The 14,511-nt window shown below is 47.7% G+C and overlaps 1 protein-coding gene across 4 annotated transcripts in view; it reads left to right on the forward strand.

Annotated features, from left to right (window-relative positions):
- The window catches only part of CRIM1 (cysteine rich transmembrane BMP regulator 1), a 192,630-nt gene that overhangs the window by 166,482 nt on the left and 11,637 nt on the right, over positions 1-14,511 (forward strand). For 3 of the 4 annotated variants that reach the window (XM_045979815.1, XM_045979816.1, XM_045979817.1), the window contains one exon: positions 13,611-13,805. In XM_045979815.1, the coding sequence (XP_045835771.1) occupies positions 13,611-13,805 (195 nt within the window). The remainder of the gene's footprint in view (positions 1-13,610; positions 13,806-14,511) is intronic. The other variant, XM_045979814.1, reaches the window with a different exon arrangement.

The raw sequence follows: 14,511 nt of genomic DNA on the forward strand, positions 1-14,511 counted from the left end.
GTCTGTTGTTTGTGTCTCTGTGTGTGTGTTTATACATGAGCTATGAGATGGTATGTTATGAAAGTCTATATATACAAGTTAAAAAATACCTATGTATGATGTGAACAAAGTTAAGATTACTCTCATTACATGTTTCTCAGTATCTTTTAAGTGTCTTTAAGTATCTCTATCTTCAAGAGTCTGTGAAAATGAGTTCTGTTATGATGGTACCTGATCATACCTCCTTCTGATTAGGGGTTAGGTATTTATTATATATGTCTTAATATTTGAAATAGAGTTCTCAGGTAGAGTCAGGCTGGCTTGGCACACTCCGCTGGTTGTGATGGTACAATTCTGTTTCCTTTCTATTGTGACCTTCAGCTAGAAGATGATTAGTAAAGAATGTCCTCAGTAGGGCGATGTCTACGATTTCTGTCGAGTCAGTTTATTATACACCATTCATTTTTGTTTAGATGTGTGTGTATGAGTATGCTAATTTGTTTAGGTATCTTTTCTTAGCGATTACAAATATAAATAGTATTTCTGTGGAAATCTGTTGATCATTGAGTATTTAACTCAGCCCAGGAGTCAAACATAGCAAATATTTAATTCCACATCTCTGAGACATACAACCCATAGAATTAAAGGTTGTACATTCTTAAGCCATAATGTTACGAGACTGGCATCTCCGTTGCAACATTTTTCACAGCTGTTTCTCCAGTGTGTTTTGTGGGTTTGTTTTTTTTTTAGATTTTATTTATTTATTTAACAGAGATCACAAGTAGGCAGAGAGGCAGGCAGAGAGAGAGGAGGAAGCAGGCTCCCCGCTGAGCAGAGAGCCTGACGTGGGGCTAGATCCCAGGATCCTGGAAGCTGAAGGCAGAGGCTTTAACCCACTGAGCCACCCAGGCTCCCCTCCAGTGTGTTTTCTTAAACACTTCTGTGTTTCGGAAAGAGAAAGAGAACTTACTTTGGCCAAAGGGTTATGATCCCATCTCTGGCATATGCTAGCTTTATGTCTCGGGGCTGCAGTCTGACTCTAGCTCAGTTTCCCTATCTCTGTCCCTGAGATGGGGATAGTAATGTTCTCTGCTTCGCTAAAGTGCTGTGAAAATGAAGTGACATGATGCCCATATGTGACTGTGCTTAGTCAACACACTGTGAACGCTCAGTGCCGTTCAGTGACCGCTCTTCCAACACAGGGTGCAGCTGATGTGGGTAATGTGCCAAATGGATCCTGCTATCACTCTTCAAATGGAGCACCTACCTCTCTGCAAGAGGAAGGCCTGGGTATAGCCTCCCAGTGATGACCTAGTGAATTACAAGAATATTTTAGGCAATGCTTATGTGGCGCACCTCGCCCTGCTCACGCTTGGCTTAAACAGCCCAGCACTGGCTTAGTCACCAGACTGTGATCGGGGCGAAGGCAGCATGCTTTCCAAAGCCCTGGAGTGCAGCCGGGTTGGGGCAGCACCCTGCCCTCAAGCCTCAGAGCTTCCCTGTCCTTTCTTGCCTCTCTGGACGTAGCTGTGGGAGAGAGCATGGAGCTCTTCTCGTTTCTGTTTACTTTGAGAGGCTCGTCCCACTTGGGAAGTCCGTGAGCTTACAGCACGTGACCCACCATGATTCCTACAGAGCATGTGGCATCTGCTAGCAGGGGCACTGGCATCAGGAAGAACCCCGGTGTGCTTCCTGAACATTCTGCAGAGCTCTGGGTTCCTGAGGTCCCAACACGGCAATCTGGGTGTTCCCAGATAGCGCTGAAGTAATTTAAGTGGAAGGGAAGAGAGGGGAGCGGGATGTGCTGTTTAAAGGGTAAAAGACTACAAACACTCTGGTTGTCATGCTATGTGCTAACTTTGGAATGGGTCTCAAGTTGTCGCAGCAGAAATAAACGGTGTTTGATTTCAGTCTGTTTCGGTCTTACCCTGCACCCTGGGAAGCGCCCTGTCCTGCTCACTCCATATGCTGCTTTCTCTTCGTACCTCTGTGTCCTAGCTGTGTAAACAGAAGTCCCAGTATGCCTCGGAGTGGCATCGCCCTACCTGGGTCCCAGCACACAATCTTATTTGAAAGAGGTCTCTTGCACAGACCCCAAGCACATGCCTTTCACCTCTTATTTTGGTCCAAGAGACCAACCCCAATTTTGTACTCTTATGGGGGGGGAGGCAGAAGAGCCCCCTTCAAGAGGGCTACATTTCTGATGAGGGCACGTAATCAGAACTGACATTAGGTGGCAGACAATAAGAACCTTCTCTGAGATGTCCAGTGGTTTCCACTTCAGGGTTTTCTTGACAAGATTCTGAACTATTTCACATAGATCGCTTCCCTCATGTCCTGAAGCAAGCATACTGTTTTCCTTATTCAGGCCACCTTCATCTTTCACTGCTCCCGCTTGCCTTTTAGACTACATTATGTATTTTCCCTGTATAATCTCCGTAAAGGATTGTCAGCCTTGTAAGAGATGGGACCTCCGTTAAAGCTGAAAATGGAATATTTCCCCGAACTTCCATCCATGAAGTGCTTACTTGACCCATAACGGATGGTCAATGCACGGATTAAGTCCTCTTCGCCGAGAAATTCTGTCCTCTTTACGCACACCAGAAATCAGCCAGAAGTCCCTGTGGTTACCAGGTTTGGTGAGATTTCTGTTCCTGGAGATCAGGAAAGTTTATCATTTTTTTTAGTGACTTTATGACCTATTTTTTCCAGTATGTTGAAGAAACCTGAAAGGTTCTTTTGGCCTTTATTAAAATACACCTAGATTCCCACCCCAAGAAATAGAATAAAATAAAGCACAAATGGACTGGCAAGAAAGGTCTTAAAATGGTGGTCAGATCCTCTTTCAAAGTGTCTGAGACCTTCATAGAGGTTGGCCTACATGGCAGTAGGTTTTCTCTTTTTATAAAAATGAATTAACAGCAGATGTTTATTAGAAGCAAGGAGTTATAAGGAACTCAGGTTTTGAATTAAATCAATAAATTTTTTTTTGCATTTTTAGCCAAAAACCTTTAATCATATGCAACAGATATTAGACCTGTGCCTCATTGAAATTGTGCCACCTGCATCCGATTTCAGCAAGACTTCAGTCGAGTTCTGTTCCGTTCTTCCCCAGCCAGGAAAGGTCCAGTGGGCCAGCCTGTTGAAAATCGGTCTTCATCTCTGCCTATGAGTCTGTGCACCTCTTGGTTCCTGCAAATTATTTGCTCAGACTCCTTCTCTGTTGGCGTTTCTGTTTGTCTTCTCTTTACGTAAGCAGAAGTAAAGCTGGTTTCTCAAACAGGAGGCCCACACATTGGATCTCTTCTCCAGACATAGAGTTTGTACCCAGCATGTGCCCGACTTTGGGATACAGAAATGAGGATGAGATCACAGGCCAGGGATTTGAGTATTTTACCCGTTAAAAGAAGATAAAGTAGAATAGTAGCATTTTGTTCCTTTGTGGCAGTTAGAGAAAGATCACCGCAGTGCAGTGTTAAACTTACAAGTGAAAAATTTTGAAGGTACTTTCCCTACACTTCCCAGAGTCAGCTGCTTCCCTGGTGATTCTTGGCCACCTTTTTCACCCCCTTCTGTGAATTCCCTGTCACCCGTAGTGTACCTCGTACCTTCTCAGACCTGCCTGAGGGATCTCTCACTAATGCTGCTCTAAGTGCCTCAGAGTTAGGAAACCAAATGGAAATGAAACATAGGCAGTGCCTATAGTTTGCACAGCTTTCCAAAACCTTCAGCACGTCTGCCTGGACAGGGGGTCCTGTATAGCCGGTGAGATCCTCCTGATCCAGGAGCCTCTCCCCAGGGGCAGAGGCCTCACCGGCCTCGGGCATCACTGTGTCTCCAGTGTTGGGGACCGAGCTGTCACAGCAATGCGTAGCAAGGACAAGCGCCCCGCTCCACTCCTGTGGTGGATTATTTTGTGGTGGGACTTACTCTGAGAATAAGAGCTACATGTAGTTTCTTGGCCTCTGGGATTCCAGAGGAGATTACGTTTCAGGACTCGAAGTAGTACCTGGGAGCTTGGAAAGAACGGAGGCTGTGTCGAAAGTTGCCTACCTTCCTCCCAGGAAGTGGCTCCCACACCACCACTCTGGCCTCCTGACCACCACAGCCGGAGTGAGAACCTGAAGCATCTCTACAGGACAGTTGTCTCCAGGCAGCACTTGAAGAGTCCAGCTCTAGCATGGGTTCGTGTGGATCTTTGTTTTCAGATCCTTACACGGAGGAAAGGGGGAAAGGTCTGGAGCTGCCTCTGTTTCAGGGTCCGATGTGCATCCTTCACCATGGCCGATTCGGAGCAAGGCCTGAGCCACCACATCAGTGATTCTCAGATACTGAATTGGATCTTTATAGACGAAGAAACCACCACAGCTGTGGAGTCTATGGTTTCCCCAGCTGTTAATTAGTTTTATGGTATAATTAGTAAATTAGCTCAAGAGTAAACGCAAAGTCCAACTTTACCAGCATCTTAATACTTCTTCTCTCGAAGGAAGAGGGCAAAGTTTAAACTATTGAAAAGTCACTTTGAGAGGAGTTAGCATTTCAAGGCCTTGCACTTCTTTCTCACCTCTTTATGAACCAGAATCAGGGAAAACAAAAACACCCAAGTTCTCCAAATTCCACCACTGAAGGACATGGCACACTTTAACTCTAGTCCTACATGGTGCCATATAATGTTGCTTATATTTGAGTCCAAAGACGGTAAGACATGTCTGTGTGCTCCCTGAGTTAGACGGCCCCGTGGAAGGAGCCATCACACACAAGTGTGTCCCCACACGCAGTGTCCCATCCATCCTACAACAGGGATTTGGTTTCTGAAGAAGGCCAAAAGTCAAATCAAGCCTGGGCTGATGGATGAAAGAGGCCCAAGCTGAGGAAACCAAATACCAAAGCTGATCTAAACCAAGGAGTGGCCATAAAATAGTAACTATCTTCTTTGCGTGTGTCAAAATTTGGCTCTGGATGCCTCTGCAAAAGGAAAATTCCAAAGCCGTGTGAAGCAAGGGCAGTATCGTTGGAATACATTTATAGCCCTCTACAGTGATTGCTTAGAAGAAGGGGATCACATTTGTTTGGATATATAACTCCTGATGTGTTTTTTCCTAAAAATAAACCTCATTATATTAGCGTCATACCTCATGTTTTTCTTGGAACATTCTCCTCTAATCCTTTTCTTCTGAGAGAGATGTTAAAGAGAGATTTGCCTCAGAAAGACCGTGAGTCCTCAACAACCACTTCATTATCTGTGTTCCTTCATAGGACTGTGCCAGACATATGTTTCAGTCAGTTGAAGGGTAAATTACCTTTGAAGATGAAAACCTTAAGCCCCAACGCATGCAAGGGGCAGGAACTCTAAGGCCCATTTTTTTTTAGAGTTCGTGAGTAATCACCATGTTCATTTGTGTGGCACCGGGAAGTGGCCCTCCCTGAGGTTACCCTGCTGAGTAACAGGTGGACAGAAGGTATGTGGAGACTGTGGAGCCAACCTACGTTGGTTCCCTTCCTGGCCTTGCCACTTCCTAGCCGTGCATCTTGGGCAAGTCACGTAATCTCCCCCTGCCTCGGTGTCCTGTGGAACGGGGGTAATACCCTGTCCCAGTGGGCTGTGGAGGTCGACTGGAACGGACTCTTGTAACTCACTTAGCACAGTGGCCGGTACAGCAAGTGGGAGTTCCTGTCATTGGGTATCAACGAATAAAAATAATGTCATTGTCAGTATAAACAAACCAGTTGGAGTGATAAATAGAACTGTCAGGCGGCCCAGCCCACTCTACATCCGGATATAAACTGCGAAGACCGCTTTTAGTTGGATGTTCCCGTGTCTCCATTTCTACACCTTCCTCAGCCAGAGTGCTTAAAATGCTTTCATACGTACTTCCAGACTCTGCTCCTTCCCACAGAAGACGACAGTGACGTCATTATTTAGAACCTCACACCGTATAGAACGGCCACCATGTCTCCCAGTAGACCAGGTCGTTTCTTAAACTCTGACAGCTCTCTCAGATTCACCCAACTGTGCCATGGAAGGCGGTGGCTTAACCAGGCACAAAAAGAGTGTGTGAGAGCTAGGGGACACCGAAATCCATCAGACAGCCCAAGGGACTCCATGATTTCAGGCCTCTGTTTAGATCTTTGCCTTTCAGATAAAATTTAGTCAAAAGCAGAAATGTTTTTGTAAAGCCTCATTAACCAAACTCTGATGAACGGATCTGGGCCACATCACAGCCACTCTGGAAAGGGTTAGGGCTTTCCAAAAACCAAGAATCTTCCATTTGTTTCACATGAAAGTTCAGTAGTCTCACATGTGGCTTTGTTTTAAAGCACCTTTGAAGAAACACAACTTGATCATTATGAAGCGTATTGATATGGTGGTTCAACCTGATGGGAGGTGAAGATACCGTAGAAAACACTCGCTCTAAGCAATGGAGGGGAAGCACTGCTCTGTCACAGTCTCTGAAACAGATCTCCTCAGGGATTGAAGGCTGCGTCCCAGGCCTGCCGGTCCTGACATATTAACACCTGTAGCTAACGTGCCCCCCCCCACCCCTACAGCAGCATGTTGGAACTGGCTTGGCCCTCCCCTGAGGGTGTTGTGTACTTTCCAGAGAGGCCCCGGCACATTGGAGAACACATGAAGAGGGTTCTGTGCGTTCCTGGGACGGAAGGAAGGGAGCCACTGGGTCGAGCTCAGCATAGAGAACTCGAGCCTTGTAGGCAGGTGGAGCCAAGTATGGGCTCCGCCACATACTGATTTGGTTACATCAGTTTCCTTCCCCTCTGCAAACCTGCATCTCCCCAAGAGGAGCATAGACTGCCCTTCCTCTTAGCGTGTCTGTGAGGCTGAATGGGACTGAGTTCCTCAGCACCACGGATGCTCATCAGGTGCTCTTCAGTATTTGACAGATCCCTCTGTCAGAACCTTCTGGTGTTTCTCTTGTCTCTGCAGTTTGTCTCCTCTGAGTTCCAGTCTTTAAGAAGGTCAGCTGTGGGGGCGCCTGGGTGGCTCAGTGGGTTGAGCCTCTGCCTTCAGCTCAGGTCATGATCCCGGGGTCCTAGGATCGAGCCCCGCATTGGGCCTGCTTCCACCCCCCTCTCTCTGCCTACTAGTGATCTCTCTGTCAAATAAATAAATGAAATCTTAAAAAAAAAAAAAAAAGGTCAGCTGTGAGAATGCTGCCTGGTGTCATTCAGTTCTTAGATCTCAGAGCCTCGCTGAGCTCTGCACCGTGAACTTCAGCATTGGCTCAGGGTTTTGTGCAGATCTTGAGGTCCCTCAGTCCTGCAACCAAGTGCCTTTAAAAAGGTCTTTTTTGAGACACTGGTCCCCTTTCCACTCTCTGGCACCTCCAAGTAGAAACTCATTCTTTGAGGCAGTGCTACCAACCAACAATTGACTGGTATCTATCTCTGTGCCCTACCCACCCCCCCCCCGTTTTTTTCACAGTTTTATTGAGAGATAATTCACATACATCACTGTATAAGTTTAAGGCATACAGGGGCGTCCGGGTGGCACAGTCAGTTAAGCACCCAGCTCTTGGTTTTGGCTCAGGTCATGATCTCAGTGTTGTGAGGTCAAGCCCGTGTTGGGCTCTGCACTTAGTGTAGAATCTGCTTCAGCATCTCTGTCCCGCCCTGTCCCTGCTCAGGCGCCTGTGCACACATGCATTCTCTGTCTCTCTTAATCTCTCAAATAAATAATCTTAAAAAACACACGTTTGGGCGCCTGGGTGGCTCAGTGGTTTAAGCCGCTGCCTTCGGCTCAGGTCATGATCTCAGGGTCCTGGGATCGAGTCCCGCGTCAGGCTCTCTGCTTGGCAGGGAGCCTGCTTCCCTCTCACTCTCTCTGCCTGCCTCTCTACCTACTTGTGATCTCTCTCTGTCAAATAAATAAATAAAATCTAAAAAAAAAACAAAACACGTTTAAGGTAGAGAGCATGATGGTTCGAGTTACACGCGTGCACTGTGACGTGAGTACCGCCACAGGTGTAGTTAACACCTGCCATCTCCTTGTGATGAGAACGCTTAGAATTTATTCTCTCAGCAACCGCGCTGTCTGTGCCACGGCAGTGTTAGCTGTAGTCATCGTGTCGTACATCACATCCCTGCTGCTTACTCATCTCATAACTGGAAGTTTTTATCTTTCGACCACCTTCCTCCAGTTCCCCCTCCCCCACCCCCACCTCCGGCAACCTTAAGTCTCATCTCTTTTTCTATGAGTTTGGTGTGTGTTTGTTTAGATGCCACATTTCAGTGACACCGTGTAGTGTTCGTCTTTCTGTTTCACTTAGCCTAACACCTTCAAGGTCCGTCCATGTTGTCACAAATGGGAGGGTTTTGGGTTCTTTTTCGTTTTTATGGCTGAATAGTATTCCATCCCTATGTATAAAACACGACTGCTTTGTCCGTTCGTCCGTCAGCGGATACTTAGGTTGTTTCCATGTCTGGGCTCTTGTAAATAATGCTGCCATGAACGTGGCACCCCTGGTTTTTTAAACCTTCCTGATCTCAAGTTGGAATTAACTTAGTTGAAAATGATCTTGAAGGCAAGATGCTTCTGAGATAATCTGTGATGAGCAGAGTTTAAACGCAATAGAGATAAACCTGTCCTTCGAAGTACCTGGAAATTCAGTCCATGTCTTTGGCCCACTCTCTGAGGGGAATGGCTTTATTGGGACCATGGAAGCCCCCGGACGTGGGACCCGTCTGGCTCACCTTCCGAGCCACCGCGTGGAGCATATACGCAGTGCCTCCCTGCGGGGGCTCCCCGGAGAATGCAGCTCAGTCTTCCTTGCCGTCACATGGCTACTTTGAATTCCTAAGTACTTTGAATTCTTACTTGAATTTGAATTGAATTAGAATTTACTTTGAATTCTTCATTGAATTTAGGAAAAGATTTATTTTTGTAACAAAATCAAATAAAGAACTTCAGTTCCCCCCAATATATAATATAATCCGAGTTCTTGGTTCAACCCATCACCTCCAAGTCATTCAGAGTCGTTACTCTCTTACGTCCTTTTATAAATAATCTCCAGCAGTTGCTGAGTCAGCAATTACACGAACACTGTTTTATGCTGTAGCTCAGCATTTAATCTTTGGTGTTTCTCCCCTGGTTTAGTCTTCCTACAGTCTGCTCAGATTCTCCAGAGCTGAGCTTCTGGCATTCGGAAAGCACCACAGCACATGGCCAGGTGCTCCTCGTGTGTGTGTGTGTGTGTGTGTGTGATTTCCATTTTATTGCTGCCTCCTTATCAAAAGTAACTGACATTCATTACGAAAAAAAAAGTGAAGAGAAAAGCTCACCAGTTCTAACAGTTACTATCAACATTTTCTTTCTAAACAGTTTTTTATTTTCCTCTTTACGTGTTGGAGCTTGTACTATATGTGATGCATTTTGTTTTAAACTTTTAAGATTTTATTTATTTATTTGACAGACAGAGATCACAAGTAGGGAGAGAGGCAGGCAGAGAGAGAGAGAGAAGGAAGCAGGCTCCCTGCCAAGCAGAGAGCCCGATGCGGGGCTCGATCCCAGGACCCTGGGATCATGACCCGAGCAAAAGGCAGAGGCTTTAACCCACTGAGCCATCCAGGCGCCCCTATGTGATGCATTTTAATAACTGCCCAGTATGCTCTCCTGTGGTTGCATTGAATCATTTAAACATTCCTATTGTTAGCCACAGATTTTCCCCCAAACTTCTTGCTGTTATAAATAATACTGTGATGAACATCCACCAGAAAATGCTTACTGTAGGCCTTTTCTGATTATTTCCGTAGAATAGAGTCCTAGAAGAAAGAAGTATTGGCTCAGCGGGGTATGAAGTCCGCAGAGTCATAGGAAGGGTTCCGCCAGTTTGGCCGCTGACCCCACACGATCCACCACTTTCCTGCCCGAAGCTCCCAGTGACTGAAATTTGTCCTGTTTTACCTTGTTCCCCAAATTGACTCTGTCCTCGCGGCAGCTTCCTGGTTGTGTCACACAGAGAGGCCTCAGAGTGGGAGAATCGATCACTGCACTAAAAATCGATCACTAATCTCTGGTATATCGAGGAGTTCGATAAAGCCTGACCGGGTCCCTCACCAACTCCCCATTTATTGTGAAGCAGTGAAATGTCTCACCTATTGGAACTGCCTCTGCCCGGCCTCCTGTGGAGGAAGGGCTGTCCTTCGAGTGTCCTCTTCCTCAGCATGCATATCCTCACAGCTGCTTCTCAGATCTCTCAGATCTCACCTTGCCTGTCTGGCTGCATCCGTGCTGCCCTAAGCTGACCCACGTCACACCCCCGTGAACAGGATCCTCAACTTCCTTTCCCCATCCGGTCCTCCATGTTGCCCTTTTCCAGAGCTCTCTTCTTACCATTAAAGCTGCTAAGGCCCCTCCTCTCCTCTACAGGAAGGAATCTCAATATGTCTGTTGTTACTCAAGGCCCCTTACCATCTGACCCCAGCTTCACCTCAGGCCATGGTGCGTGTGTGTGCATGCATGTACACACGCGCGTGCACACACACACGTTCTACAGCCTGACACTCTCACTGCCCTTCCAGCGTGGCAAGCTGTTGGACACACTGTCTTCCGCTGGGAATGCCCTCCCTCCAGCTGCTTTGTCTTCTGCTCATCCCTCCAAGTGAAAGGAGAACATTGAGTCTAGAGTCATGCCTTCCCCAGTTCCCTGGCAGTTAGGTGCTTTGCCCTCCGTGTTAAATTCACAGGAGCAGTGGTTGCTGTGTTGTTCTGTGGAGAGGTGTCCAGTCCCCAGGCCTGTTCCACCACGTCTCTGCAGTCCTCTGGGTCAGGGTCATAGTCATGCCTTCTTTCCCACTGATGAGAAGAGTTTGTAGAATCAATGAACGAACATCTTTATAATGTTTAACATATTGTGATTATTCTTTTTTTTAATATTTTATTTATTTGACAGAGAGAAATCACAACTAGGCAGAGAGGCAGGCAGAGAGAGGAGGAAGCAGGCACCCAGAGGAGCAGAGAGCCCGATGTGGGGCTCGATCCCAGGACCCTGAGATCATGACCTGAGCCGAAGGCAGAGGCTTTAACCCACTGAGCCACCCAGGCGCCCCTGTGATTATTCTTCATATCAATGTAATTTTTCACAGATGATTTTAGCTTCATAAATATGAGTAGCATTAATTAATTAAATATCTTAAGATGTGTCTTTGCCTAGATCCTGAGAAAATACACACCAGTGCTTGGGCTTGACTCGAGCCCCTTTTTATGAAGTCCCCATCCTTCCTAAGTTCATGCCTGGAGTTTATTCCCTTGATCCTTTTCTCTGAGAGGACTGGCCAAGACATATTTGGGAGGAAAAGCACAGCAGAAAGTGCTGGACAAGATAAGAGAGGAATTTAACCTTTTTTCTAAGTCCTTGCACAGTAATCCATTACTCGAGTTTTATGCCATGATATTGGTCCATCATAGGGGCTATTACAAGGTTTATGTAAAATACAATCAGTGATACTGCTTTATGAAGAGATGCTTCCTTTCATAAAGAAGCAATGTAAAGTTGGCTGGAGGTCAGAGTATTACTTGAATTGGGTTCATTAATGATTCTAGTGAGCCATTTGACATGTGCATTTGAGATATCTTAATGAAGTTGCCTCCCCTGAGGATTCTAGGCTAGCAGAAACTTCTATCATGGGTTTGGTTCAAAAGCTTCCGGTTAAGTTTTTAAGCTTAACCGTCAGTGCACCAGAAAACTTTCTGTGGAACATCGAGAAAGACAGCGAAGTACGTTTTTTCGTAGATAATGAGAAAGCATTTCTGTTTACGACTAGAACTTCCTGTGATTACTCAGTATCCCCTGTTGAACTCAGGCAGCAGTACTGAGAGAAACTGTGAAGAAATGCTGAGAAACAGAGAGATTGTGCATTCTAACACTTGACATAGATTCCTTCCCACACCTGCTTACAGAATTCTGCAGTGGACTGAGACACAGCTATGGAAATACAACGTACTGGAGTCATAGGACATTATCAGCACCATTCAGTAAGGGGTTATGTGCTTAAGTAATTGGTAAGGAGAGAACATGGACACCAAAAATAGATGAGAACATTTCTGTCTGCGAGCCTCCTCTGGAAAAGCTCAGTGGGAAGCTTTGAGCGGGGTCTCTGCGGACAGCAGCTTCTAGCCACCTTGAAGCACGTGGCTATGAGTGGGGGTTGCTCGGAGAACATGGCACGTGATGCCCACACATTTCTCCTCGCTCCCACGGGCATCCTGGGCTCCATCCTCTCTGGGCAATAAACACTGCCTCCGTTAGAGCCTCCCAGGAGCCTTCCAGAAAGAAAGAACCCTGAACCACTAACATCACTCCTTTTCTAAGGAACTTTCCTTCCAGATTCCTTTGTAGTTTTTTAATTATCGGTGACCAGTGGTCAGCAGAGGTGCCTTTAGAATCTGAACATAAAACTTCCCCAGGCTAGCAGGGGTCATCCAGTTACTGGCCTGTCCAGTGATGAGGAAGTGCTCGCCCCTGTTTCCCTGTTGGTCTGCCCCATCTCTGCTGGGCACTGGGGCGTCACTCTGAGCCACCGTTCTTGAGCTCTGAGGAGAAGGACTGGCTATAAAATGTGACCAGTCACAAGTAAGTTCAGGTAAACTAGGAGGCGGCATTGAGTCCAAAAGAAAGGAACTTTCTAGAGAAAAATTGGGGGAGGGAGGAAATGAGGATAAGAGAGACTGGAGAAGAAAGAGCAGAGGGTTTTAAGCTGTAAATTCTTACACACAGAAATAAGTCCTAAAAATACATTGTCAGGGCACCTGGGGGGCTCAGTCAATTAAAAGGCCAACTCTTGGTTTCGGCCCAGGTCAGGATCTCGCCATCCGAGATCGAACCCCACTTAATGTCAGGCTCCACGCTCAGGACAAAATCTGCTTCAGAGTCTCTCTCTCCCCCTCCACTCCCCCCACTCACTCTCTCAGTCTCTCTCTAAAATAAAATCTTAAAGAATAGAAATATATATATAGTTATCAAAAACCATGGTCTGCTGGAAAAATGGACCGAACCGAAATGAGGTGGTTTCTACAGCAGAAATGCCTTTGTTGACAAAAGGGAAGTGCATCCAGCATCCCTGAAGAATGAAGTGGTTGTGCGGCCCTGGTGCCCCCACTGACACCCCCTCGTTCCCGGTGACACGCCACGGTCATTCCTTAGCACTCCGCTGAATCGTTTACAAAAACATTAACTGAAAGTCGGAATTTCAGGAAATGTCTCCATAAATATACTCAGCTGGACTTTTTTATCTCCTTCCACGGAAAACCTCTCAACGTGTCTCTGTTTGTATTTGGGGTTTTCTCATGTAGTGTGTTCACCAGCCACCAGTGTGATTGAATTTGATTTTCTGCAGGGACGATACAGGGACCCTTGCCCAGTGGGTCCCATTCCCACCCAGCCGTAGCCGTCACTGCCCTGCGTTGGTCTCCAGTGGCTACAGGGTGAGCACCCAAACTTGTCCCGAGCAGGGGAAAATGGCCGTGGGGACCTCAGGACGCAGACGTCTCACCAGATTGCGAAGTCCTGCAGTGCGTCATGTCTGTACAGAGCCGCTCCCCTTTCTGTCTCAAGGGTCCCGAGACACTGCGCTCGGTCCCGTCACGCGGCTCCATCCTGTGCTGTTCTTTTCCCTAGAAGACACGATTCCGAAGAAGGCGGTGTGCCACTTCAGTGGGAAGGCCTACGCGGACGAGGAGCGCTGGGACATTGACAGCTGCACGCACTGCTACTGTCTGCAGGGCCAGACCCTCTGCTCCACCGTCAGCTGCCCCCCTCTGCCCTGCGTCGAGCCCATCAACGTGGAAGGAAGCTGCTGCCCGATGTGCCCAGGTATCTCAGCCGGCGTTCCCGGGCTGTGGCACTGACCGCGCAGGGGCCCGGCCAAGGCGTCCCTGCACGGAGACAGGGGGCTGGGGTGGGGGTAGCTCAAGAGTGACGTCAGGGTGAGTGCCTGGTCGAGGTTTCCTGCTAGAACTGCTCCGGTTCTTCCCATTTGCAGTCTCTAAACACTAGTGGTAGCACAGCTGCAGGGCCATAACAGGACAGCCGTCCTGTCTGGGTGGCACGTGCTGGTGCGTGCTGGACCGGCCTGGTGGAAACGGCCCGAGGTCGGACGCAGTAGGGAATCGCTCCACAGCCATTGCAGAGTAAACATACATCAGGAGCAGAGCGGAAGAGCTGCGTGTAAAGGATCAGCCCTGATCACTCTTTGTTCAGTTCTTCAGTCCCAGCAGTAGCCAGCCTGTCCCGGGCCGCCTGCTCCCAGCCCTCTGCCCAGCTCCCGTCTCTGCCCACAGAGACCCCAGCCGGCGCCGTGGAACCCCATGCCTGCACTGCCCCCCACGTCCACCCTCATGTCCGCTCAGCAGCCCACCTCCAGGTCTTAAACCTCAGCCCCCACAGCTGCCCAGATTCCCCAGGCCTTTTTTCTTCCACGTCTAGGTCACATGCCCTAGTCCTGCCCCTCGCCCCAGAAATGCAGGGCCTGAGCCCTCCGGCAGCACAGGCTGCTGGCGGCATTCCAGACCCCTGGCCC

The sequence above is a fragment of the Meles meles genome, chromosome 15 (genome assembly GCF_922984935.1).
Source record: "Meles meles chromosome 15, mMelMel3.1 paternal haplotype, whole genome shotgun sequence".
Taxonomy (NCBI): Eukaryota; Metazoa; Chordata; class Mammalia; order Carnivora; family Mustelidae; genus Meles; species Meles meles.